Genomic DNA, 23,590 nt, shown 5'->3' with positions numbered 1-23,590 from the left:
GGCCAGCTGGTGGAAAACTTCACAGACTTTGCTGCTGCCCACCTACCTGAGTCCCCTACTGGCCACCAGAGCCTTTCTAGACGGCAGTGACACTCACCCACTGTGCTGTGCAGAAGGTGGGGGCCCAGACGGAAGCTTGTCCCTCCCAGGCACGCTTGTGTTCTTCCACGCATGTGCACACACACGCACACTCACAGTGGTGCTGGAGGAGACCAGATGTCTGGGTCCAACAACATAGATGACCTTGCACGGGCCCTGGGCGGGATCCATTCCCTGTCTAATATGCAGCCCACCAGAGGGCTGCTGCTGCGGCTATTCAGGGAATGATCTTGACCCAGGGTGCCGGGGAAACCCATGAGAGCTGACCAGGCCTGCAGACAAAATCTGCTTACATAGCAAGGGAGCAGGCCCTTCCAACTTCTCTCCAGGTCAGAGGCTCACTTCCCATCTGCTTCCCCAACCCACCCCAGTCTCACCATCTTGGGACCCCCAGCTTTCCCAGGGACTGTTCAGGCTGTCCCTCTTACCCACCCCACGAAGTTTCCTAGACAGATGAGTGGATGAGATCGAATGAATGGTTTGTGTCATCAAAGCATTGACCTGTGGCTCCACACTGGGTAACCTGATGCCCTCCGCTCCCCTGAGTACTAAGATTGAAGTCTTTGCATTTGGAGGAAAGAGGGTCCCACTCTGGATTTGGGGATGGGGACGGATTCGCTGGTCCAGGTGCAGGAACACAGTCACTCTGGAGTGAGATGGGCTGGGGGTCTGGTAGGTAAGAGTGTGTGTCTTGGCTTCTGACACTCAGCCAGGAGCCTGAGGGCCAGCCGCTGGGGGCCCCTTGCCCCCGACCCCGCACCACATGCAGCCTCTACTGCAGCCAGCCTCAGGCGATGCCCGCAGCAGGACATGCAAATGGCAGGTGCACGACCAGAGCCATCCGTGCATCATGGTGAGTGGTGCAGGGACACTGGCTGACCTCCGGCAGAGAGCGTTCAGAGGAATGCAGTCCAAGCCACTTGTTGGAGCCTGGTTCTTGCTTGCAGAATGGCATGCGTATAGGCGAGACAAGGTCTGTTCAAACAAAGAATAGGTGGGAGCCAGACCAAGAAAACGGGTAGGCAGGACCCCAATCAGTGTGGTCAGTGGGTTTCCTAACAGGGCTCCCCCTTCCACTCCTCCTCCCCATGACTAATGTCTGCTCCAGCACGTACAGTGGGTTGAAAGACATCTGATGAAATGATGATCTGAGATTTCCCTGCAGAGCAGGAAAAAAGCAACAGAAGGTAGTCCTAGATATAAGTCCTTTATTATCGTGCCTCCCAGCAGGTGAGACCAAGCTTACATGGAGGCCAGCTAAGGACTGGGCCACGTTCTCAAAGATACAGTAAGTTCTCTATATGCAGTAGGTTAAGGCAACTTCTCAGTTTCTAAAATATTGTGACGACCCATATCCATGGGCCAGCTGGTTCCAGAAGCCCATCTGGCTTACTACTGGGCTGCCTGGAATTGCTAATGGCACTTGCACGGGGTGTGTCAGGGGCGGAAGCAGGAGGGGAAGGGGGCACACGGGAGGCTGCAGGACAGGCAGGGCGGGGCCCTTGTGCTACACTAGAAAGTGGGGGCGATGAGAACGGAGCCGAACTCTCCCAAGGCACACAGAAGACGGGGCTGGGAACCTAATCTGCTCCCTTCCAGGAAGATGACCAGGCACCTGGTCTCCCAGCACGGTCACAGACCCACACAGAGGGCAGAGCAGGCGCCGCAAGAAGGCACAGCAGAAGAGGCGCATTCGCGGTCTGCACTTGTGCGGCGAATGGGCTGGGCTCCCGCCAGACATCCTGGCGATGATGAGGGCTGATGCGCATACAAAGGAAGGCGGCCGAGTGTCCTTGGTGGGGTGGCCTGAAGCAGCGGTCCTCAGAGGGCGGGTCCAGGGGCCAGCAGTGCCAGCATCACCTGGGAACTTGTTAGAAACGCCAAGTTCTCCGCCCCGCACCTGCTGAGGGGACGCTCTGGGGGGTGAGTCCTCTGGGTGACCTGATGCATCCTTTGGCTTGAGAACGTCTGGTTCCGAGGCATCACTAGCACCCTCGGCCACGGGAGTGCTACCCAGCAGGGATACAAAGGACGCGTTTTCTCCGTAGCTAGTCAACCGCCTTCCCCTAGTCCTCCCCTTCTCTCCCCAGGCCCCAGGTGGCCAGAAGTGGAGAATGTTTGCAAGGCTGAAAGCAGGGTGGGTGGGGATGAGGGTGTTTCAGTCCACTTACTCTGCCTCCAAACCCTGGGATGGACCAGAGGGACTGGTTCGAAGACCCAGCCTGACTGCAGGGCACGAGGATTCTGGGGGCACATCACTGCCCCACCCCCACCCCCAAGGGTTGCGCTGGTCCTTCCAGGCCTAAGTGGCTATGACCGTGCACTGGCTGAGTGGCCTGAAAAGATTCCAGGCCATCAGCTCTGTGAGACAGAGCCCACACTGTGCACCCCCCACCCGCCCCGGAATCCTGCAACAGCAATGCAGGGGAGGGAAAGGTAGCTGAAGGTGGTTAACATGGCCCCCCCGGAGGATCTCCTCCCTACCTAGGGTGGCTCTGAGTGCCTGTGTCGTGGGACTTTTCCCCCGGGGCCCCGCAAGGGGCAGGGACAGGACTTTGCCATGCCCTCACCAGCCCTCCATGCCCCAAGATGTGCTCTCTCCTGGGTGTGAGATTTCACATGCCCTGGGCGGTTCCCTTGCTGAGGTCCCGTCTGCTCTTGCCCGGTGTCAGCATCGGCACCCGAGGCGACAAGCAGGCCATTCCCCTAGCAGCGGTCCCCAGGTCCCCAGGTCCCCGCCTGCTTCCTGAGCTACCCCACCGCCTGGATGTCCATGGGAAAGAAGCCAGGCCGCTCTGCTGACTGCAGATGCGGTGGTTCGTCTGCCCTGGGAAGGAGGGCAGGCTGCTGCTATTGGACAGTGACCCCCGAGGGACACGATGTTCCTGAACGTCAGCCTGACAGCTTCCAGCAGAGCCGGAGAGCAGGAGGACACCGAGCAGCGGGGGCTCCCAGCCCAGCGCCCCTGGCTGCCACCCAGCTGGGGGTGCCTGACAGCAGCCACGGCCACTGACTTGCCCATCTCTTAGCAGCTTGGAGCCTTAATTTTGTTGTCTGTAGAGTGGGAGATGGTATCTTGTAGCGACCAGCACGAGAGAAAGCACTTATGTGGCTAGCACAGTCTAAGCACAGAGTAGGCCCTCAGTAATGACCAGGACCTGGACACTCCCCTTTGGCGAGGCCTGAGCACTGCCCCCCACAGTGCCCCCCACCGCCCCGGATTTGGGGCAAGGCTCCCGGGAGATGTAAGGAGAAGAAAGTTTCATAGACCTTTAAAGCAAGTCTCATTCCCTCACCAAAGGCTGGATTTCATTCCTGCCTCCCCAAGAAAATGAATGAGTGAAATGAATGAGACAGGTCATCCTGAGTCGGGGACAGGCCATGCCCTCTGAGCGTGGCTGCCCCAGGGCGCGGGCAGAGGGAAGGGTCAGGATGTGTGACTCAGGCCGCGTGGTTTCCAGCCACTGCCTTGGCTTCTTTTCTGTGTCCCTGTGTGCTCACGCACGACTGATAACAGCTTTCAACAGTCGTGATGCCCTTCTCTCTCCCTCCAAGGAACTCGTGAGCACGTCAGCCTCCAAGCAGTGTCCTGGGTGCAGATCCGCACGCTCTCAAGTAGGGTGGGCGCCTCCTGGGCTCTGGACTCCAGCCTTCAGAGTGTCCTGAGCCAGATCCAGCTGTATCCTGGGCCTCTGTTACCTCTCTCTCTGCCTTCCCTCCGTGCTGTGGGCACGGATAAGCAGAGGAGCATTCTCTAAAACTCTGGGTCATTCAGTCTCTGCAGCTTGGACCCTCTGTCCTCCTGCTGCTGTCAGGGTGGGACCGTGCCCAGGGTAGAATCACAGCTAATCCCACCCTCCGCCCGGATGGCCTAATCCCACGTGGGGCCGGGGCCAGGGCCAGGATGTCTGCCGATCACCCCGTCCCACCTCCACAAGCCCCGCTTACCTCAGGTACCACAGGACCCAGACCCTCCCCGGGCATCACCGCCTCCCACCGGCCCCTCCAAGAAAGAATGCAGCTTTCAGCCCTCCCTTGGTGAGACCTGTCAGTCTGCCTCCTAGCCCTTCGGAGAGCTTGGCGATCAGTCATTTCCCAATTGCCTGCACAAGTCCTAAGGAGTTAGAGGGTAGCAAACATAGCCCCTGTACCGTTTCTTCCAGCCTTGGTGCCGTCCAGGATTTCTGGAAAGCTAGTCTCCCTGTTAATGAGTTTGCATCAGCAACCCCAGGGCCCTGGGGACAGAGGGGATAAGCCAGCTGGGATTCCAATAGCTCCCAGAGGACCGCCAGGGTCGGGAAGTCATCTGCCCTGGAAAGCTGGTCCTCCCTCTGTGCGTGTGCGTGATCTGTGTTCTGAGGGGGCAGAGCTTCTGTCCAGCTGGGGGCTGTGTTTGGGGGCAGCAATGACCTGTGTTTGGGAGAGAGAATGCCCTTCACCCAGGACTGATGCAGGTTACAAAGAGCTGTGGTCATCATACTGGGACTTGGAAGGAGTTGGGAGGCAAGGTGTGACTTTTCTTGGCCTTGATCTTAGCAACAAGGGGCCACCCTCTCATGGTGGCGTGTGAAAGGTTCCCCAGCATGGGCAGCATGGGACCTGGAAGATACAGGAGCTGGGTGCCAGCTTCTCTGGCTACAAGCTACCTACTTGGGACAGCTCCCGCTTGGGGGAGGTGGCGGTCCCCGTGGCTGACTTTCAGGTTGACACCTGTTCTCTGGAAGACTGCCAGCATCTGTACTGTCCATTTCCCAGGGTTTTCCTTTTGTTCGATTCTCCCTTAGTATTTGAGAAAGTTCTTCCTAAAAAATTCCCTGCCTGATTCAGGGAGAATGAAGGAAGGGACTGCATTCACTCTGGGAAGCGGAGCGATGGCTCCTAGAGGAGGCTCGGTGGTGGCCATGTGGCCAGGGACTGCGGGCCCTGGAGAAACGGGGTTCAGGGCAGAGCACCCCTCTACTCAGAGCTGCTCCTTCTCCGTGGCTCTAGCTTTGTTGGGTCTGTGATTTGGCCTAATCAGGAAGGGTTTTTCACTCCCACCAACAGGAAGAGCTGGAGATCATGTTAAAAACCTGGCATTCCAGGTATGGCCTGAGAATCAGGCCATAGAGAGGAGATCCCTGAGGGGCGTATTACTGTGGACTGGCGCTCAAGGTCATGGTCTCCTGGGGGACTTCTCGCAGGGATGGCTTCTGGGCAGTGCCCAGGGTCCTGGGACAGCATGTGCCCAAGTGGTGGCCACTGTACCTGCCTTGGTCCGCTCCCTGGCTCTGCCACCAGCCATCTCTGCCTAACCCCAGCTCGGGTCCTAACTGCACACCTCTCCGCTGCTGGGCACTGCGGGAAGGAACCAGTGGCCCTGGAAGGGCACTCCCTTACAGGTGAGAAGGTGTGGGGGTGGGCACATCAAAGGGCTGGGTCTTCTGAGGGCAGAGCTGACCCTAACTGCCCCCACCCTAAGTATTTCCCAATGGGGAGAGAAAAGGACACCAAGCAGGGATGAGGAGGGGTGCTTAGCACCAGCGGGGAGCTCACGTGCCCAATGCAGAGTCCCAAAGGAGCTGGAGTCTTCAGACCTTCATTCCAGTTTCGGGAGCTGGGAGGGAGCAGAGGCTCTGATTCTCACCCTCCTGCAGTCCACAGACCCCCCACGGCTGGTGAAGGGAGGGGCACTGACGGATGGGTTCCCCGCTTGGGGATCCTGGCAGTGAGCATTTGGAAGTAGAGGGAGGGAGCTGAGGGACCCTGGCCTGGCAGGGAGAACCGCAGGGGTCAGGGTCTTGGGCACTTGGTAGGTCCAAAGGGGCTCGGCAAAGCGGAGGGGCTGTTTCTGGGAGTTTCTGGGCAAGCTGAGGCTGACTCCGCAGGCCTGGAGGGTGGGATCTGAGCCCCTGTCCTTGGGAAGGGCCGTCAGAGGGGGATGCAGTTGGCAGTTAGTAAAAATGCAGCTGGAGCCTCTGGTGTAGGCAGCAGGTGAGAACCATCCCGCAGATCTGCCGGGTGGAGAAAGCAGAGGGGCAGAGAGAAGTCAGAAGCCCAGGAAGCTGCTCTCCCCGGACTGCCCTGGGGCAGGCTGGTCCCACTCGGGTGCACACGTGGGGGACCTTGACAAAGGGCAGATTCCAACTCCGGAGGCCTGGGGTAGGGCCGGGAGATTCTGCATTTCTAACAAGTGGTCTTCGTTCCACTCCCCACGGCTGTCCTTAGCTGTTCTCCAGGACAAATTCTGTCTGTGTCTTGCTGGTCTCAGACTCCAGAGCAGAACTAAGGTTCGTAGTCAAATCTCTGATGTACAAAAGCCACAGGGGAAACTGAGGGACCTCCAGAGCTGTCACCAACTCACCGTGGAAGTCAGCTTGCCACGTGGCCCGCGCCAGCCCCGGGAGCCGGCCCGACAGCCCCTGGTCACATCTGCTAGCTGAACAAGGAGGCACGAGAGCGTCCTGCCCAAAGCGGGATAGTCCAGGAAAGTCACCGTCCCCCTGCAGGGCCTCACTTTGCTGATCTCTAACAGGCAGGACAAGAAGCTGGGGCTGTGTCAGACCCAGGAGGCTCATGACGGTGGTCTTGCTGTGACAGTGATGCCATTGGATCTCGACTCCCTGCACACAGGGCGGAGGTGCCATGAGGGCAGCCCCGTGACTCTCCTGTGGCGCGAGGGCAAAGGTGGACTTCCCTAGAGACGGGGTACATGCCCCCATTGCTCCCAAATGTTTCCAATAGCTGCTGCTGACCGGATCTTGCCAGAGCACATCTGGGTGCGCCCGGAGCTCTGACCAGTGGGAGAAGGGGAGGCTGGTGGAGCCGCCGAGGTGTCCGCAGGCATCTGGCTCCTCCTTGCAAGGCTGGCTTAAGGAAAGGGCCCAAGAGGAGCGCTGCTTCTCGCCCCTTCTCCCGCACTCTCCATGCCTGCCTGGGAGGATGGTGGGGCCCCGCGAGCACAGCGTGCAGACTCGGCACTCAGAGCTGTGCTGATCCACATCTAGACTCGGGGCCCCAAGCTGAAGGCAGCCCGCCAGGTCGTCTCCTCTCCCACAGGCTTTGGCAGGGGCCATCACAGCCAGGCCACCCAGGTGTCGTGAGGCACACCCTCTTCCCTGTCCCCACCTTGTACTTTGATGGCTAATCTGTGCGGTTACCTGGATCTTTCTGGTTCTTGCTGAGAGGGAGGCCATATGGGAAGAGTTGGCCCAGCACAGACGTGTGGCCTCATCGACTATGGTGTATGGTCCATGCCAGGGGCCTGGGGGAGTGGAGCTTCCTCCCAGGGAAGGCACATGAGCGGGGAGGTGTATGGGCCACAATCTTATCGTGTGTGTCCACATCCCCCCACCCCCTCGACACATGCAGAGGGGTCAAGGATGCACCCATCAACACACGCGTGCACACACACAAGCACCCTGATTCGTCCAGAGGAGTACTGGATGCCCTCTGGTTCCTGAGCGAGGCCCAGCGTCTCCTGCCTGATGTAGGGCATGCAGAAACCTGCACCAGGGGCTTCAGGTGGCCAGCAGGATGAGCAGAGAAAATGTAGGACAAGTTGAGCGCAGAGGCAGGAAGGGTGGGGACTGGCTGGGGGGTTGTGACCCAGCCGGGGGGAGCAGGGCTGCATGGTGCCCGGCTGCCTCTCCCGGCAGCCTGCCTAGGTATAGCATTTGTCCCCTGATGGGGCCATTTGAACAGGGAGGGGGTGTGCTTTCAGGTTCTTTTGAGGTTTTTGGACCAATACCTGATTGTTATCAAGAGCATCAAGGAAGGGCCAGGGAGGTCCCAGGAAGCCAATCCAATATGATCTTTCAGTTTTCCTTTTAATGACTTGCAGACCCCAATGTTGGCTGTCTTGTGAATTTTCCTGGCTCTGTGGCATGTTCCAGTCTGGAACCTAGGTGGGAGTAGGGTCGTTTCTCTTTGGGGCTGTGGGAACTTGGGCACAGTTATATCCCTCTCTGAGCCTCAAAGCTCCCTTTATCAATAGGAAAGCCTCCAGACTATTCACTGGTTGACAGCCTACCCTGGAGAGATTCTTTAAAAACGAGATGATAGGAACAACATCACGGTTCCCCTCCCACACCCTGAGCCTCTGAGAGGCCAGAAAGTGGCTCTCCTGAGCCCTCAGGATAAAGCTCTTCCCCCACAGCAGCCAGCAGGGCTTTACAAATCCAATTCCCTCACGCTACCGCTCTTCCTCCTCTTGATTCTTCCTGTCAGACTCCTTCAAGATTTAATTAACTATCACTTCCTCCAGGAAGCCTTCCCTGACTGCCCATGACAGGTTATAGCCTCCTATGAGCTCCCCCAAACACCAAGTCTCACACTTGCACAGCACCCCTGACTGCAGGCGACAACCCATGTTCTGTGTGTCCCCTCCCTTGAGTGAAAGCTTGCTGGAAGAAGGGGACACATCCTGCCCACTTGTAGGCCTGGCACCGGGCACAGAGCAGCTCTCCCTTCAGCCTCTGCGTGGAGGCTTCCAGAGTATGTGTGTGAGCAGGGCGGTAGGAAAGGGAGCTGAGCCGCTACATCCTTTCAGGGCAGAAGTTTCCCTGCCAGAGTAGTCTGCCCATAAGAAGGGAAGCTGGCGGCTGTGTGGCTGGGAGCCAGTGAGGGGCTGGGTGTCTTCAGAGGCATAGGAACAGGGTGGGCCCAGCGTTCTCTGCCTCATCCCAGACAGTCTGAGCCTGATCCCATACGACCAAGGCTCACTGCACCTCCTAGAAGGAAAAGTCTGATTTGGAGGCCCCTCAAGGCCCCAGTTATCCCTTTCCAGTCTGAAAATCCCGAGTCTTGAATCCCAAGCCTGGGGTGGACAGAGGGGCCCTGCAGGGTCTTGCTGGAAGGAACAGGTGCATGCCCAGAACGTCTGGCTGCAGCGTGGGAGGGACGAGCCGCCTACCAAGGACAGGGCGCCCCGCTGCAGTGTCCTGGCCAGACCCCCGGCTTTGCTGCACCTGCAGCCGCACACAGCTTTGTGTTCCGCAGGGACTGCTGCTAGAAAATTCTCATTGTTAACAAATTCTCCTCTCTGTCTCCTTGTAACTTCTACTTGTGGCTCCTGTCTGTCCTCTGGTCCCTCCTGGGAACGTCCCCTTGCTCCCCCCGCCCCCCATCTGCCTTCGGGTGCTTAAGGACTTCAGTGATGGCGCCATCTTCTCCTGGCGCCTGACCTCTCCCACGTCTGACTTCCAGGTGCTCCGTGGCTCCTGTCACTCACACGGGCCAGTGTTCTCAGCCTGGGTGCACACGGAACCCACCAGGGAGCTTTACAGGATGCTGGCGTCTGGGTGCCAAAGCCCCAGACGGTGTGATTTGACGGTGCTGCGGTGTAGCCTGGCCAGTTCCAGCTTGCCAGGTGGCCCCCTTGTGCAGCCAAGGTTGAAGCCTGCGGCCACGGAGGCTCTGTGGAGATCCTGTGTCCCTCCAGCCTGCCACCAGTATTAGTGTCTGTCCACACAACCACGGGGCCACAAGACACTCGTGGCCAAACCCCAAACAAACAGTCGCATTTTCTGATTGGCATTCACACCATTTACAAGACGTGCTTTGACCTTCTAGAATACTGCAGCACATGAGTCTCACCGAGGTGGCATCCTTACCTGAAATCATGGAACTTAGAGCCCAACCCCTGCTTCAACCTGAGCAGCTCCACCCCATGTCTCACCTAGGCAGATCAGGAAAGACTGCCTCTTCACGGAAGGCTTGAAAACGTCTACCTCCTCCGTTTTATAGGAAAGGAACCCGAGGCTCAGAGAGGGAATGTGACTTCCTCAAGGTCACATACTAAGAGGGGAGGCCCTCTGACTTCATAGCAAGGTCTCCTCTGGTCCTGGAGACCAGGGAAGCAGGACACCGCCTTATCTCCTGAGCCTTGGGGGTCTTGGAAGGACCAGGCTGGGGGCATGGGTGGGGAAGGCGCCTGGCGCCTGCTCTGGTGCATGAGGATTGGGAGCCCGGGCCCAGGCCAGGCCTGAGCCCTTCCTCCAGGCTGGCGGCCAACCTGGGCTTGGGGAGCTTAGTTCCAGCATCGGCCAGCAGAGGGCGCTGTAACCGAGGCTTGGCTGCCATAGCGCCAGCAGGAGCCCGAAGGAGGGGAGAGGCTGGACAACGGTGGGGCCCACAGCGGAGGCCAGAGGAAGCTCCTTCTGAGGGACAGCGAGCTGAGGGGGACCGAGATTTCATGGGGGTGTGTGTGTGAGGAGGAAGCCTCTGCAGGCCCGCGGCAGCCTGCCCGACAAGATGGTCCCCTGGGCAGCATCTGCCTCCTCCCTTGTTTCACCTTGACCTTAGGCTTGGGGTACTGGCAGATCCCTCCCTGACCCGGGCCTCACTGACCCTGTCCTCAGCTTCTACAGGCTCCCAAGGCCAGAGAGGTCTGGAAGAAAGGGGTGGAGAATGTGGCCCCGGCCTGGTCAGTGTTCATGCTGCACAGGTCCACACACCTGAAGCAGACAGCAGGTTTCTGGAAACTTCAGTGGACCCAGGGGCTGGAGCACACAGCAGCCCTTCCTCAGGCCCCGGCGGCAACTGCCCAGCTCAGAAGGCCTGTGCTAGGGAAATGCAGAGAGGGGGCGTCTGATGTCCCCCCGGGGCTCCTGGCCTGCCTGCGAACCAGTGGGGTTGGAGTGGCAGGAAACAACTTTCTGAGAAGGCTTTTTCGAGAGACAATGTGTCCACGTGGAAATGAATCAAATAATGATGGATACCATTTATTGAACACCTGCTATCTGCTCAGCGATGAGCCAAGTGATTTACATATATATTGCTAATCCTCTCACCAAACTAGGGATAATTAGCCCCATTTTACAAACGAGGACCTGAGGCCCAGAGATGGAATAACCAGCCCCGGGTTGCTGGGTGCCCCCCTCCAGCGGGTAGAGCCCCGGGGGTGAGGCTGCTGCTAGATCCCCCGGGGCGCACAGGCAGACGTGGCTAAGCCATGTGGTGATCTGGGACGAGCCCCACCCTGGCAGGTTCTCCACACCAGCTGCTGCTACAGCCCCAGCTTTGCTTTCCATGGAACTCTCTGCTGGGGCGGGGTGGGGGAGGGGCTGGAAGGAGCTGGGGAAAGCAAAAGACCAAGAGCCAGGAGACCTGGGTGCCTGTTCAGGATGTGACACCCTTGGGAAGTTTTTCCTCTGGGTCTCAACTTTCTGATCTGTAAAATGGGAGAATGCGGACACTCGCTGGGTGCGGGGTCTCAGGATGCGGTGGGGATCCGATGACTGAAAGTACCTGAGACCACTCTGAGGTCTGCAGATGGCTGGACAATAGCCATGTGCACTTATGGGGAGGCCTTCACGTGTGCCGGGCACAGAGAGTGGGTCACATTCATCACCTCATTCGGATCTAGACCTTATGTGTTGGGGATATGATCCCCATTTTGTGGAGGAAGCCGTGGTGGGGCAGGGATGTAAGGGCTCTGAGGGGCACAGGACCAGAGGCAGGGTTGGCCCCAGGGCCTCTGATGCCCCAGCCACTGTTCTCACCCGTCCCCTGGTCAGTGCCTGTGGTCCAAGGAGCGGGAAGGGCCGGGCAGCCTGGAACTCCGGCTGGGCTCTTGCTGCCTGTATCTGCCCCACCCCAGGGTGCCCCTCCTGACTCCCCTCTATGGACCCTGGACTGGAGCCACTGCGAGAGCACCACCGACATCCTGTGGGTTAGCGGGGGGCCAGATGGAGCCCTGAGACAGCAGAAGGCCTAGCTCAGGGTGGAGACCTGGGTGTGCACAGGGAGCACACATCCATTAGCACACATCCATGCGCACACACACACAGAGACGAGTGCATGTACATGCACATACACACACATGCACAAGCACACCTATACACATACCCATGCATACAACCCCACATACGCTGAGATGCATGCAGACAGCCCGCGGCCCACACACACCCCAGCAGGCTATGCATACATGCCCGTGTGCACACACACGGCGCAGCACATACCTGAGCTCACACGCATGCACACTCCTCCCAGGTCTCTTATAAGTTCAAGAGGGCCCCCAGGGCCCCCGGGCATTTTCCTTCATCTTTTCTGGGGAACAGAGTGACTATGTGATTCACCCTTGGCTGCCGAGGAAAGGTGGGGAGAGAAGGAGGGGAGGGGAGGGCAGGGCAGCACAGGGGTGTGCAGACAGTAGGTGATTTGCAATCCTCGCCAATGGGAGAGGGGTTCCCAGATCTTCTAGACAACCCCCTGTCCCAAGTCCACCCCACCACAAAGCTCACCTGCAGACAGGCCACCCCGATGCCCACCGCCCCCATGAGCAGCAGGTGGTCAGCCAGGAACTGTTCTAGCTTCGTGATGCAGCCGCCCTGCAAAGTAAGGGCAGGTGACAAAGGTGGCCCAGAAGCCGGCGAGGCCGGCGAGGGGAGGGCTGGCAGGGGAACTGCAGTCCACCCAGCTGAAGGCAGGCCAGAGGCTTAAATAGTCTGGTCCAGCCTTTCAGTTGCCCACAGGCTTTGCAGGTGACCCAGGGGCCTGCATGATGTCTCAGAATTCCCCAGGGCTTTGTGCAGACCATTGAGGGCCTCTTCTTGCCTCAAGGTCAGTGTGTGTGTCCTGCGCCCCCAGTCCCCATGTCCCTGTCCCTCGCGGGTTGGGGGCGGGGGTTCCTGGATGGCCGGGACCTTGGGCGCTTACCTCCACCTTGTAGATGTTGGAGGGATGGGCCCGCTGGCCACAGCGGGTCACCACCGTCTTGCAGCAGCTGTCCGGCACCCGGCGGCCCTCGGCCTCCTGAGACAGGATGTAGGCGCTGTGCTGCCAGTCGGCAGAGCTGTTACTCCCGCAGCACTTGAACTGGAAGGAGAGACAGAGGCTGGGGGCAAAGCGTGCACATGGGGCCCCTCCGGCCCCTCCATGGCGGGGCCGCAGGACGCATTATTTGAATGTTAATCCAACTCCTCTTTGTTCTCCCTGTGAGTTTTCCTGTGTCTATTTTGAGCAAGGAGCAGGTCTCTTTGGGGCCCTTCTGTCCCTGCAGGTACAGAAGCCAGCTGCGAGACCCCTTCTGGCCACCCAAGTCCTGTAAGGAGATGAGGCCGGGGGTTCTGAGGGCAGGGAGGGTCTGTGAGTAGATGAGTGGGGAGTAGAAGCAGGTGGGTCCCTGAGAGAGTGGGGCTGTATCTTCTTGGGCAGAGCCCAGGGCAGGGCAAAGACCATAGTGTGGCGGGAGGGAAGGTCTCCTGGTCACCCAGGGGGCAGGAACCCAGCCTCACTAGAGGCTCCTGGACCCTCACTGAAACCCTGAAGCCTCAGAGCCCTCAGACCTGCAAGGACACAGAGGGTCCCGGAGCCCCAAAGCGGGCAGGTCAGTGCTGGCCGGGGGGCTCCAGAGCAGGAAAGCGCCCTCCTGGACTCCAGTGACACACAGGACATTGCTTCTCTCTTGCCCTTCTGAGAGGAGGAGTGGAGAGCCACAGAGCCAGCTGTGTTGAGGCCATCTCTGGTGTGTGGGCAGCAGGCAGGGTGAGAGGTACCCTTAGTTACCAAGCATGTGCGAGGCAGCTACTGTGTGCCAGGAGTGAGGCTGGCTGGGGCTCACGTGAACCATGCGGTTCCCGGCTTTCTGACCCGTCTTGGTGGCTTACTAGGAGAGACCTGGGGAGACGGCGGCTGAGTAGATCCAAGGAGGAGGGGTGAGCGGCTCTGCTCATGGGCCTGGAAGGGCACAAGGAAGAGGAGGAGCCCCGAGCAGTCAGGCAGGACGGAAGGGCACACAGAGCCAGGAACGGCAGGGGGTGCCGGAAGTCATGCGGGATTATACTTCTGCGTGTCCCCTGCACAGGTGACTCAGCCTCTCTGGGCTTCCTTTTTGTCACCTGTCAATGGGGCTAACGATGTACCCCCACGCCGGGTTGTGTGAGGGCCAGGAGAGGTGGTTCTGGGAAGCCCAGAGAAGACAGCCCTGCAGGGCTGAGCCGTCAGGAAGAGACTCCCCCTTGTGATGCTCCTATCCTGAATACAGGTGTGTGGGCGCCATGGGACATAGCGGGGCGCAGCCCACAGCCCAGATGCTGGCCCTGGCCTCAGGCCACCGCCTTCTCGGGGCTGTCTCCTCGGGGCCTAGGCTGCAGGCTGGGGCCCAAGTTCCCTCATGCCCCCTGGTTCTGGCTGTGGCTGGCACGTGTGGGGTGAGGGCCATACGTTCTGGTGCCCATGGAGGCCCTGGGCATTGGCAGATGCTGGCCCCCAGCAGTGCCCTTCCTCATGCTGTTCTCCACTCTCTGACTGCCCCTCCTGTCCTCCCCACAGAAGCAAACCCAGGCCCTCCTTCCTGGTCCCCCCAGTTGGCCTCCCCAGCTCTTTCCTCCACTCTGAGGGGCCTCCTAGCCTAGTGCTGGCTGCCCGTGCCTAATGTGTGTGGGGCTCCGGGCAGAAGGCCGTGAGGGCAGATTCAGGCTCAGTTTCTCATGAGGGAGCCCCCACAAGTGCAGACTGAGCTTCGGACAGGGCTGCCCAGCAGGGTGTGCGTGGGCTGAGCACGTGGGTGTGGGTGTGGGTGTACCTGTGTGTCCACGGGGGCCCCTAGCCACTAGAGCAGAGCCCAAGAGATGCCTCTGTGCAGAGCCTACTGGGAGCTAAGCCAGTCTTGGGGACATGAGGCAGGTGCCTCCCCCACTAAACTAAAATTCCCTAGCGCTCTGAGCCCCGCTAACTTCTGCTCTGCCAACTTCCCCGGTATTCCTGGCAAAAAGACCTAGGCCTCAGGCCCAGGGAGGGGTCTGTAGTGACAGAGGTGGCAGGCTAAGGCTAGGGGTGGGTTGGCAGGGAGAAGGGGGACCAGAGCGGGCAGGTAGAGCTTCCTCAAGTTTGCAGACCCCAGACCATCGGGATCCTGGAGCCACACTGTCCCAAAGAACTTTCTACAATGATGGAAATGCCTTTTACTTTTACTTTTACTGTGCTGTCCAATTTGGTGCCACTAACCATGTATAAAGGTTATTGGGCACGGGAGTGTGGCTAGTGACTGAGGAGGTGACGTTTATATTAAATTTAAATGTGCACGGCCACACGCGGCTAGCGGCCACCCTACAGCCCAGAGAAGGTCTGAGCTCCATCTGCCCTGCTCTATCCCTGGCAGGACCCCGGGCCTCACTGGAAAGATTTGCTGAGCCTCTTCTTGGAAAGAACCCCTTTCTGCCCCGCAGCTCACCACTGGGAAGCTTTTACAGCGGCCGGACTGCCTGTTACAGATCCCACCTGAGGGACCTCGGCTCTGCTCCCAGGAAGCAGGCAGTACTGCAGTGGAAGGAGCCCAGATTCCTGGGCAGGAGGAGGGTCCTTCCCCTCGCACAGCTAGCTGGCTGCCCACACGGGCCCAGCAGGGAAAGGCAGCAGAGGTGGGGCTTGGAGGAAGCAGTGAAGAGGGGCTGTGGGGCCGGGGGGCTACGGTGAGGGGCCAGGCACAGGAGGGATCAGGACAGAGTGTGGGCTCAGTACACACTTTTCATGGCGGTACAGACTTCTGCAGATGTGATCGTACTGAACGCCCAACATGCCCTATGAGGCCGCACCTTAGAGGCAAGTAAAGCTCAGAGAAGGTAAGTAACCGGCGCAGGGTCACAGACAGGAAGAGACAGAGTGGGGATCTGGGCCCATGTGCGCACGGCCTTCAAGCTGGCGGGGCGGGTGCTTACGTCCTGCTGGAGACGGTCGACGGACGTTGTGATGTCCGCGGCTCCGGGCTGCCTGTAGTTCTCGGCCAGAGTCCGGGCCAGGTGCTGCTTTAGTTCGTCACTGAGCTGGAGAGCGGAGAGGGAAGGCGGCATCAGCAGAATCACTCAGGCCTGTCTTGCCCCCCAGGCCCCCCCGAGCCTGGCCAGCTCATTCCCAAGCACCGGGCATGCTGAGCGGTGTGAGGGCAGAGGGGTCCCAATGTAACGGGAGCATCCATAGGAGATTGCACGGGACACGGGGCTCCTGGAGAGAGGATGCATATGCTGGGGCCCTGATGCTAAGGCCAGAGAGGAGATGGGCAGAGCTGGGCTGGGGAGGGGCCAACTCAAAACCAGTGGAAGGGCAATGATCCTGGGCCCCGGGGAGGGGGAAGTTTAAAATCTTTTTTTCATTTGATCATGAGGGGATACTCAAACTATTTACAGTTGTTACCCTGTGGGAAGCCATCGGTTATACGGGTACTGGCTTAAAATAACCGGTGTGGTCATCTGTCTCCCCCCGGTCATGATCTTGATCTTGAACCCCTGACTCATAGCACCCAGTGGAAGGGCACCTGAAGGCCACTTTGTCCTTGACCGACGCAGGTAGGCGAGGCTTGGGGTGGTCTTCATAGTCTGGCAGGCAGCCCTGGCCCCAGCCTTGGTCCTTGGATGCCTGACAGCAGGTTTCATCCTCTATCTCTGCTTTGGAGGGGAGACGGGCCACCCCACCTCCCGAGGGGTGTCCCCACTCTCTAATTCCCATGCTCAACACATCAGCATCCCCAGATGGGGCAGAGAATTGCCGGAAGTGGGACAAGAAGGAGGACCTGATGTGCCGAGGACTGATGGGGACCGGGAGTCAAGATCCCCCTGGGGTGTCACTGCCCTAGCACCCCCATTCCTGTTCACCCTGCCCCATGCTGTCGCCTCCAGGGTGGGGGGGTGCTGATGGGGAACATAGCAGGACACTTGCACTCACCCTCTGGTAGTACAGGTGGGCCAGGACCCCCGCCACCAGCTCAACCAGGAAGATCACCAGCAACAGGCAGAAATACTAGGAGAAAGGAGTGAAGGTGGTCACCACAAGGGTCAGGCCCCAGTAGGCAGATGGTTCTCCCTATGACAAATGTCTCCCCCAAGCAGTGAGGGGGGGGTGGGGTGACCCGCCAGGGACCCCATCACCCATACCATCTCCCTCCTCTTCCCAACAGCTCTGGATAGACTTGCCTTTCCCAGCTGCTGGCATGGAGCTCCCCACTCACCCCTTCACCCACTGGTCTACTTTCAGTTCCTTAGTCCACCCACCCATCCAGTGCTCATTAAACACCCACTACGTGCTGGATATCCTAAGTAAAACAGTCATAGCCCTCAAAGTTATGGGTCGGCGGTGGGGGGCACAGATAAGTAAGTGATTATAATGCTGTGTTACAAATGTTACAAAGGGGCAAGCCCCAGAAAAGATGGGCGGTCCTAGGTGGAGGAAGGCAGTCAAAAAGGCTTCCTGGAGGAGGTGATATCTGAATGGCATCTCTAAGGAGGAGCTTCCAGGTGAAGAAGGCAGGAAGCATGTGCCAGGCAGAGGGGAGAGCATGTGCAAAGCCTGGAGAGTGCAGAGGGAAGTGGAGGGAGCAGAAGAGGCTGGGCAGCTGCCAAGGCTCAGGAAATTGCAAAAGGCACCTGCCCGGGGAAAGGTATTGGGCCCTTCATGGCCCTGCAGTGGGTTCAAATTCCGGTCACCACCACTGCCTGGCCTTGTCCAGGCTCGGGGCTGCTCTGCACGCTTCCTGGCCTGTGGGCTGGTTTCCTGGCTCTGCTTTCGGCTGTGAACTTTCCTGTCTCTGCGAGGCAGGAGGCTCTGGGACACTGTTCCATCCTGGGGTGTTCTTGGCCAACAGGTCAGACATGTGTCTTAGGCCCATGTGGCTAGGAGGGGACAGGGAGGGGCTCCAGGCAGGAGAGACGGGACAAAGGGAGGGGGAGAGGAGGAGGCAGGGGAGCACTGCTGCTGCTTCAAATGGGAGCCCTCTGTGGCAGCCCAGCAGCGACCCATGCCCCATGCACAATAGTTGGCGACCCCCCCTTCTCCCCCAGGCACCACCCGTCAGCCTGGCCATGGTCACTGGGATCCCTGGATTGCAGGAGACAATCAGTCTCTGAAGGATCCCTGAAACTCCAGGGCTCCTCCAAGTAGGGGAAGGGATGCCGGCAGGAGGGGACGCGATCAGAAGACAGCTGGCAGGGCAGGGGCTGTCGGGCCAGTTGGGGGGTGATGTGAGTCCACGGGCCCAGAGGCCTTGCCTGACTATCTCCCAGAGCCCAGCACAGAGCCAGGCATGGACAGGACTTAAACACAGAGGGAGGAGAGGGTATTTCTTTTCACGAAGAACATTTCATCCACGGGCAAGGTAAGTCAAGTTAAGTCAACTGCGCGCCTCACCCACGCCATTTTACCGAGCCCACGATCTCTCAGGCTCACAACTGCCCACCCCCTGGGGTGAGGGAAGCATTCCAGGCTCTGAATGATGGTGGCAGGCCTGCCCTTAAGGCAAGAGTCCAAAAGGAGGTCTCTGATACCTCCTCCCCTATGTGCCCCGGGTTCTGTGCCACCCCAGGAAAGGCCTCTGGCCTGCCTGTCCGAGCTTGGTCCATCCCCCACCAGGATTGGGCAACCCCCGACCACCCCTAGGTGAGGCTGTGGAGAAGGCTGGTGGGGTGAAGTGGGGGACACAGCAGCCTTGTCAGCCCTGTGCAGCCTCTGAATGGAGGCTCAGGCTGTCTACAATCTCCTGGGCACCTGGGGTGAGGTCTAAAAACGGGGGAGGAAGCTGCAGGCCCACAAGGGCATATTTCCTGGGCCTCGGGGGTTTCTCAAACTCCAGGAGAGGTCTGCAGAAGGAAGGCCCTGTGTGCCTGGGGCAAGGGAATGTGTGGGGTGCTGTGCAGGTCAGCAGGCAGGGGCTGACGAGAGGCCTGTGGACGGGCCCTCTCTGCCTGAGGAGGTCTGGAAACCTGAAGAACGGTGGTGGAGCGTCAGTGGGCTTCGGTGGGCCTTGGGCTCTGCCACCTGCAGGCTCTGGGAGACACGGGTCTGGCATCCCAAAGAGAACACGTGGCTCTGAGAGTCGGGTGAGCTGCGTTTTGGCCTCCTCAAGTCCTGCACACGGTGCAGCACCCAGGGCCACACGCGGTGGCCGTACCTGTGGGACCAAGCCCGTGGATGGGGAGAATGGCCCCTTCGATGTCCTGTCCACCCCGAGCAGCTGGAAGGACCCAGAGGGAGGAAATTAAGCTTCACGGTGGACTGACCTGCTTCCCACTCTCAGAGCTTGTGGGTGACAGCCCCAGGGGAGCCAGACTCGTCAGCCAGTGGCAGGCCCAGTGGCCTGGGCCAGGCTCTTCCCGTCCTGAGACAGCCCAGAGCGGCACTGACATCCGGCAGCTCCTCTCGGACTCGGCTGCCCTTCCTGCTCATTCCAAACTGCCCCCCACAGACCCCTGAGCCCAGCGCTTGGAGGCTACCCCCCTCCTGCCACACAGGACCCTGCGTGCAGGGACGGCCAGCCGGCGGCTCCCAGGCTCCCTGCTGCACCCCCAGCTGCCGTCTGGGGCATGGGAGGCAGAGCCGAGGGGGCCCGTAACTGAACGGGACCACGCTGGCCGCTGGCAGCAAGGAGGACAGCATCTTGGCGTCCGGCCGCCTGCCCTCTGTGGGGGTGGGGGTGGGAGAGGCTCCTCTCCCCTCACTGCTCACGATCCCTGATCACGGGGGACTGTCAGTCGAGAGTCACGCTGGACGGTGTCATGAAGACTCGGCGGTGGCCCGCCACTCTCCAGGAAGTCACTGCCACCGCTGGGGCTGACGCTGTGCTGGGAAGGGGGTGACGGGAAGGGAGAGACCTGAAGCACAGCCCTGACGTCACGGCGGCCCTCACGGCGGCCCGCACTAGTACACGCCAGCCCCTCAAACCTCTTGGGAGGCATCACACGGGCTACCCCACCGGATGGAGCTGTCAGGAGTGGGGACAGGGCTCCCTCCCGCCCAGGAGCTCCGGCTGCTCAGAGGTCCTTGGGGTTTTGGGGGGCCGACAAGGGGCTGCCAGGGAGAGGACAGGCTGGGTGGCTGGCCGGCATGGGCACGGGCCCCAGGCAGTGGCTTCGGTGGCGGGAGAGTTGCAGGTGCATGACTCACCTACGCGGGGGAGGCCGTGGGGAGCCATGAATCACGGCTCCCAGGAAGCAGGCAAAGGTTCATGCTCGCTGGGATCCTCCTGCACGGAGGGTCCTGACAGCTCTGCCTCTGGAGTTGGCGGGCTGGAGCCCTGGGGTGTGGGGCCAGGCTAGTGGGGGTTCGCCATGCGAGGCCATGAGCTGTGATAAATGCCTTGCTTTTGCCACTTCCCCTTCCACTGTTACCAAGCCTCCGTGACCCCTCAGTATGCTGCATCACCCCAGCACGTCTCCGGCACAGAGGCCGCAAATCTGCAAAGCAGTGCTGTTCCTGCACACGGTTCCCTAAACACGGGCCTAGCCGCCCAGCCTCCAGGTGTTTGCCCGCAGTGTCCCCCTGCCTGGAATTCCAGGGCCTGCCTGTCCTTCGTCACCCAGCTCGGCCGTGGCCTCCCCTGAGCCCTCCCTAGGTCCACAGTGGGTGCTGGCCCCCAGCCCACAGGGTGCTTCATCTGCTCCCCCTTCGACACAACATTCTGTGTGGTTCCTTCTCTCCAGCTAGACTTTGGCCCGTCCCTGCATCAGCCCTTGGCCTGCCACCCTGTTCCTCACGGGCTGGGTGGGCGACGCGACCTTGCCCACCACGCTGTGGTTTCCCTAGCTTCGGGTGTTATGGCCCCACCTCCCCAGAAGGCCTGTGGGCTTCTGGTGCTTTGGGGTCTTTCCCAGTGCCCGGAATGGGGTGGGTCTGGATGCACGCTCGGTAAACATCACCAGATCAAGACCTGTGGGTGCCCTTCTTACCAAGCATGATGTGGGGCCGAGGGGACAGGCCAGCGTATGCCGGCCCCATGCTGGGGGGCAGGAGCTTGGCCATCTTCTGATCTGTGGGGGACACGGGATTGTTACTGTAGTTTAATTGATACTGGTGGTTCTTAAGTGGGCACGATTTTGCCCCTAGGGGACAATGTGGCAATGTCTGCAGACATTTTTTTATTATCACACCTGGGGAAAGGGGGCCTCCAGGCATCTTGTGGGGAGAGACCAAGGATGCTGGCGAACATTCCCCAGCACACAGGACAGGCCCTGTGGCAAAGAACGGTCTGGACTAGAGTGTCACGGGGGCCAAGACTGAGAAACTGATTTACACATTCAACTTCATATCCGAAGGCTTCTTATTTGCATATGTGCCCCTCTGCCCTCTGGGAGACATGAAAAGGAAGGTCTGAGGCAGGCTGTCTAATTCCCAGGAGGCCTGGGACTGAACAGACAGAAGCACGCAAGGGGCTCCCTCTGTGCCTGCCTCAGAGGGGACTCTAGCAGGAAGTGGCTCTCCCTGACTCCAGGAAGGGCCAGGGAAGCCTCCAGGGCTTCGGTTCCCAGGCCCTGGGGCACTAGGGGCTGTCGTGGGGATGCTATTAGCCCAGGTGCCTCCTGAAATGTCACAGCTGGCTGTCCCCTGGCTTCCCCCATGGGAGTCGGGTAGGCGGGGCCGCTGCTGGCTCCAGGAAGCATGAAGACACCTCGGGGGTGACAGATCTCAGACACCCTGTTTGTAACTCACAGGTGTCCCACTTCAGTGTAAGTCAGAACTTACCGGGCCCCGGGCTGTCCGGCTGCCCCGAGCGAACCAAGCCAGGCCAGGGCCCATGGGCCTAAGTTGCAGGAGGCAATAACCCAGCTAAGGGTGTGCCACCGTGCCCAGCAATTGCACTACTGGGTATTTACCCTAAAGATACAAACGTAGTGATCCAAAGGGGCACGTGCACCCGAAGGTTTATAGCAGCAATGTCCACAATAGCCAAACTATGGAAAGAACCTAGATGTCCAGCAACAGATGAATGGATCAAGAAGACGTGGTATATATATACACTGGAATACTATGCAGCCATCAAAAGAAATGAAATTTTGCCATTTGTGACGATGTGGATGGAATTAGAGGGTATTATGCTTAGCGAAATAAGTCAATCAGAGAAAGACAACTATCATATGATCTCCCGGATATGAGGAAGTGGTGATACAATGTTGGGGGCTTGGGGGGTAGGAGAAGAATAAATGAAACAAGATGGGCTCGGGAGGGAGACAAATCATAAGAGACTCTTAATGTCACAAAACAAACTGAGCGGGGCTGGAGAAGGGTAGGGAGAGGGTGGTGGGGTTTTGGACATTGGGGAGGGTATGTGCTATGGTGAGTGCTGTGAAGTGTGTAAACCTGACGATTCACAGACCTGAACCCCTGGGGCTAATAATACATTATATTTTATAAAAAAAAATAAAGTATGAAAAAAAAAGCAGAGGAGACGTCGTCCTCTACGGCGGGAGCCGCGGAAAGCACCCTCCCACCAGGGTGCGAGGGAGAGCCAGGAACCGTTCCTTGGCAGGGTCAGTGCCCCCCTCACCACAGTGGCCCAGAGCACACAGAGTGGGGGCCCTGGGGCAGCGAGGACCCGGCCCGCTTATGAGCACTCTTCCTGCCGGAGATGAGCACAGCCGCACTCATCATGTGGCCAGGCGAGCACCGACGACGTCAGCCTCCCGGGAATCCTGAGACACGTGCACCGAGAGGCAGAGCTGCTGGTCTGAGGTCACATGGCAAGAACATGGCTGAGCCCAGAAGCCAGACCCAGAGATGGCAGGCTGACTCACTGTCTTGTCCCCACTGCCCAGGGATGGGGGGTTGGATGCGCTCACTGCAAAACCCCTGAGATCCTCAGCCGTAGCCCCCAGTGCCAGCAGGGCAGGCCAGGTGTGCTCCAGGGGGCCTCTCCTAGGCAGCCTCCTTCCTCAGCAGTGGCTTCCCCTGCTTGGCGCCCTACCTTCCTGCCTGGGCCAGGATCATGGCCACGGCTCTCATCTCAGAGCCCAGCAGCCTCCCAGGCTGTGCGGCACTCCCTGGGGGTGGGGTGGGGTGGGGTGCTGTGTGTGTGTGTGTGTGTGTGTGTGTGTGTGTGTGTGTACAGCGCCCTGCACACCAGAGGCCGCAGGCCTTTGGGCTGCTGTCCATGCCCCAGCCTGGGACTCATTGTCCCGACCGCATCTGTGTCACACGTCGTTGGCCATTGAGTCTCAGCTTAGGCGAGGCCTTCCCAACACCCCCACCCCCATGCCAGAAGTTCCTGACCATGACCTCACTGTGGACATCCTTCTTTCTGAGCCTCCGTCAGACTCCTGGGTCTCACACACGTCTTGTTCCCCAGCACTACGGCGACTTTGGTCCTCCTTCGCCCTCCTGCTCTGACCTGTATCTTGTTTGGTCCTCACAGTCCCTGGGGAAACTTGGGGTGAACTGGACCCACCCCGCCCCAACTCCTCCCTGACCTCCAGCCACCCTAGGATTTTTGTCACTGGCTGGTCCCTGCACTCAGGCCTGCCCCCAGTCCTTCCAGAAGCAACCACTGAGGCTTGCTCTGAGACAAATCAGGAGTGAGACTTCTACAGGAAGTTCTTGCAGCCCCTGTGCCCAGTGCCCTGTAGGAACGAGGCCACTTCAAACTCTACCACAGTGGACCCCGAGCATGGAAGGAACCAGGCTGCTAAGCACAGAAGGGGATGTGAACATTCATCCTTCCTCTGTACCCTCCACCTTTTTTTTCTCTTTAATTTTTTAATGGTACCGTTTGGACTAGAAGCGAAGTTGGATGTTTTCTAAAGCTATAGATCCAAAA

The 23,590-nt window shown here is 59.4% G+C and overlaps 1 protein-coding gene across 3 annotated transcripts in view; it reads right to left on the bottom strand.

Annotated features, from left to right (window-relative positions):
* Window positions 1-1,290: 1,290 nt before the first annotated feature.
* Window positions 1,291-23,590, bottom strand: part of TSPAN11 (tetraspanin 11) — a 66,704-nt gene continuing 44,404 nt past the window's right edge. For all 3 annotated transcript variants that reach the window (XM_044227823.1, XM_044227821.1, XM_044227822.1), the window contains exons 4-8: window positions 16,738-16,812; window positions 15,738-15,842; window positions 12,739-12,897; window positions 12,324-12,410; window positions 1,291-6,092 (exon numbers count right to left, since the gene is read on the bottom strand). In XM_044227823.1, the coding sequence (XP_044083758.1) occupies window positions 6,033-6,092; window positions 12,324-12,410; window positions 12,739-12,897; window positions 15,738-15,842; window positions 16,738-16,812 (486 nt within the window). In that variant the 3' untranslated portion in view covers window positions 1,291-6,032. The remainder of the gene's footprint in view (window positions 6,093-12,323; window positions 12,411-12,738; window positions 12,898-15,737; window positions 15,843-16,737; window positions 16,813-23,590) is intronic.

Source organism: Neovison vison, chromosome 12 (genome assembly GCF_020171115.1).
Source record: "Neovison vison isolate M4711 chromosome 12, ASM_NN_V1, whole genome shotgun sequence".
Classification (NCBI taxonomy): domain Eukaryota; kingdom Metazoa; phylum Chordata; class Mammalia; order Carnivora; family Mustelidae; genus Neogale; species Neogale vison.
The sequence above is the reverse complement of the archived record's forward strand: the minus strand, read 5'-3'. Positions and strand labels throughout refer to the sequence as shown.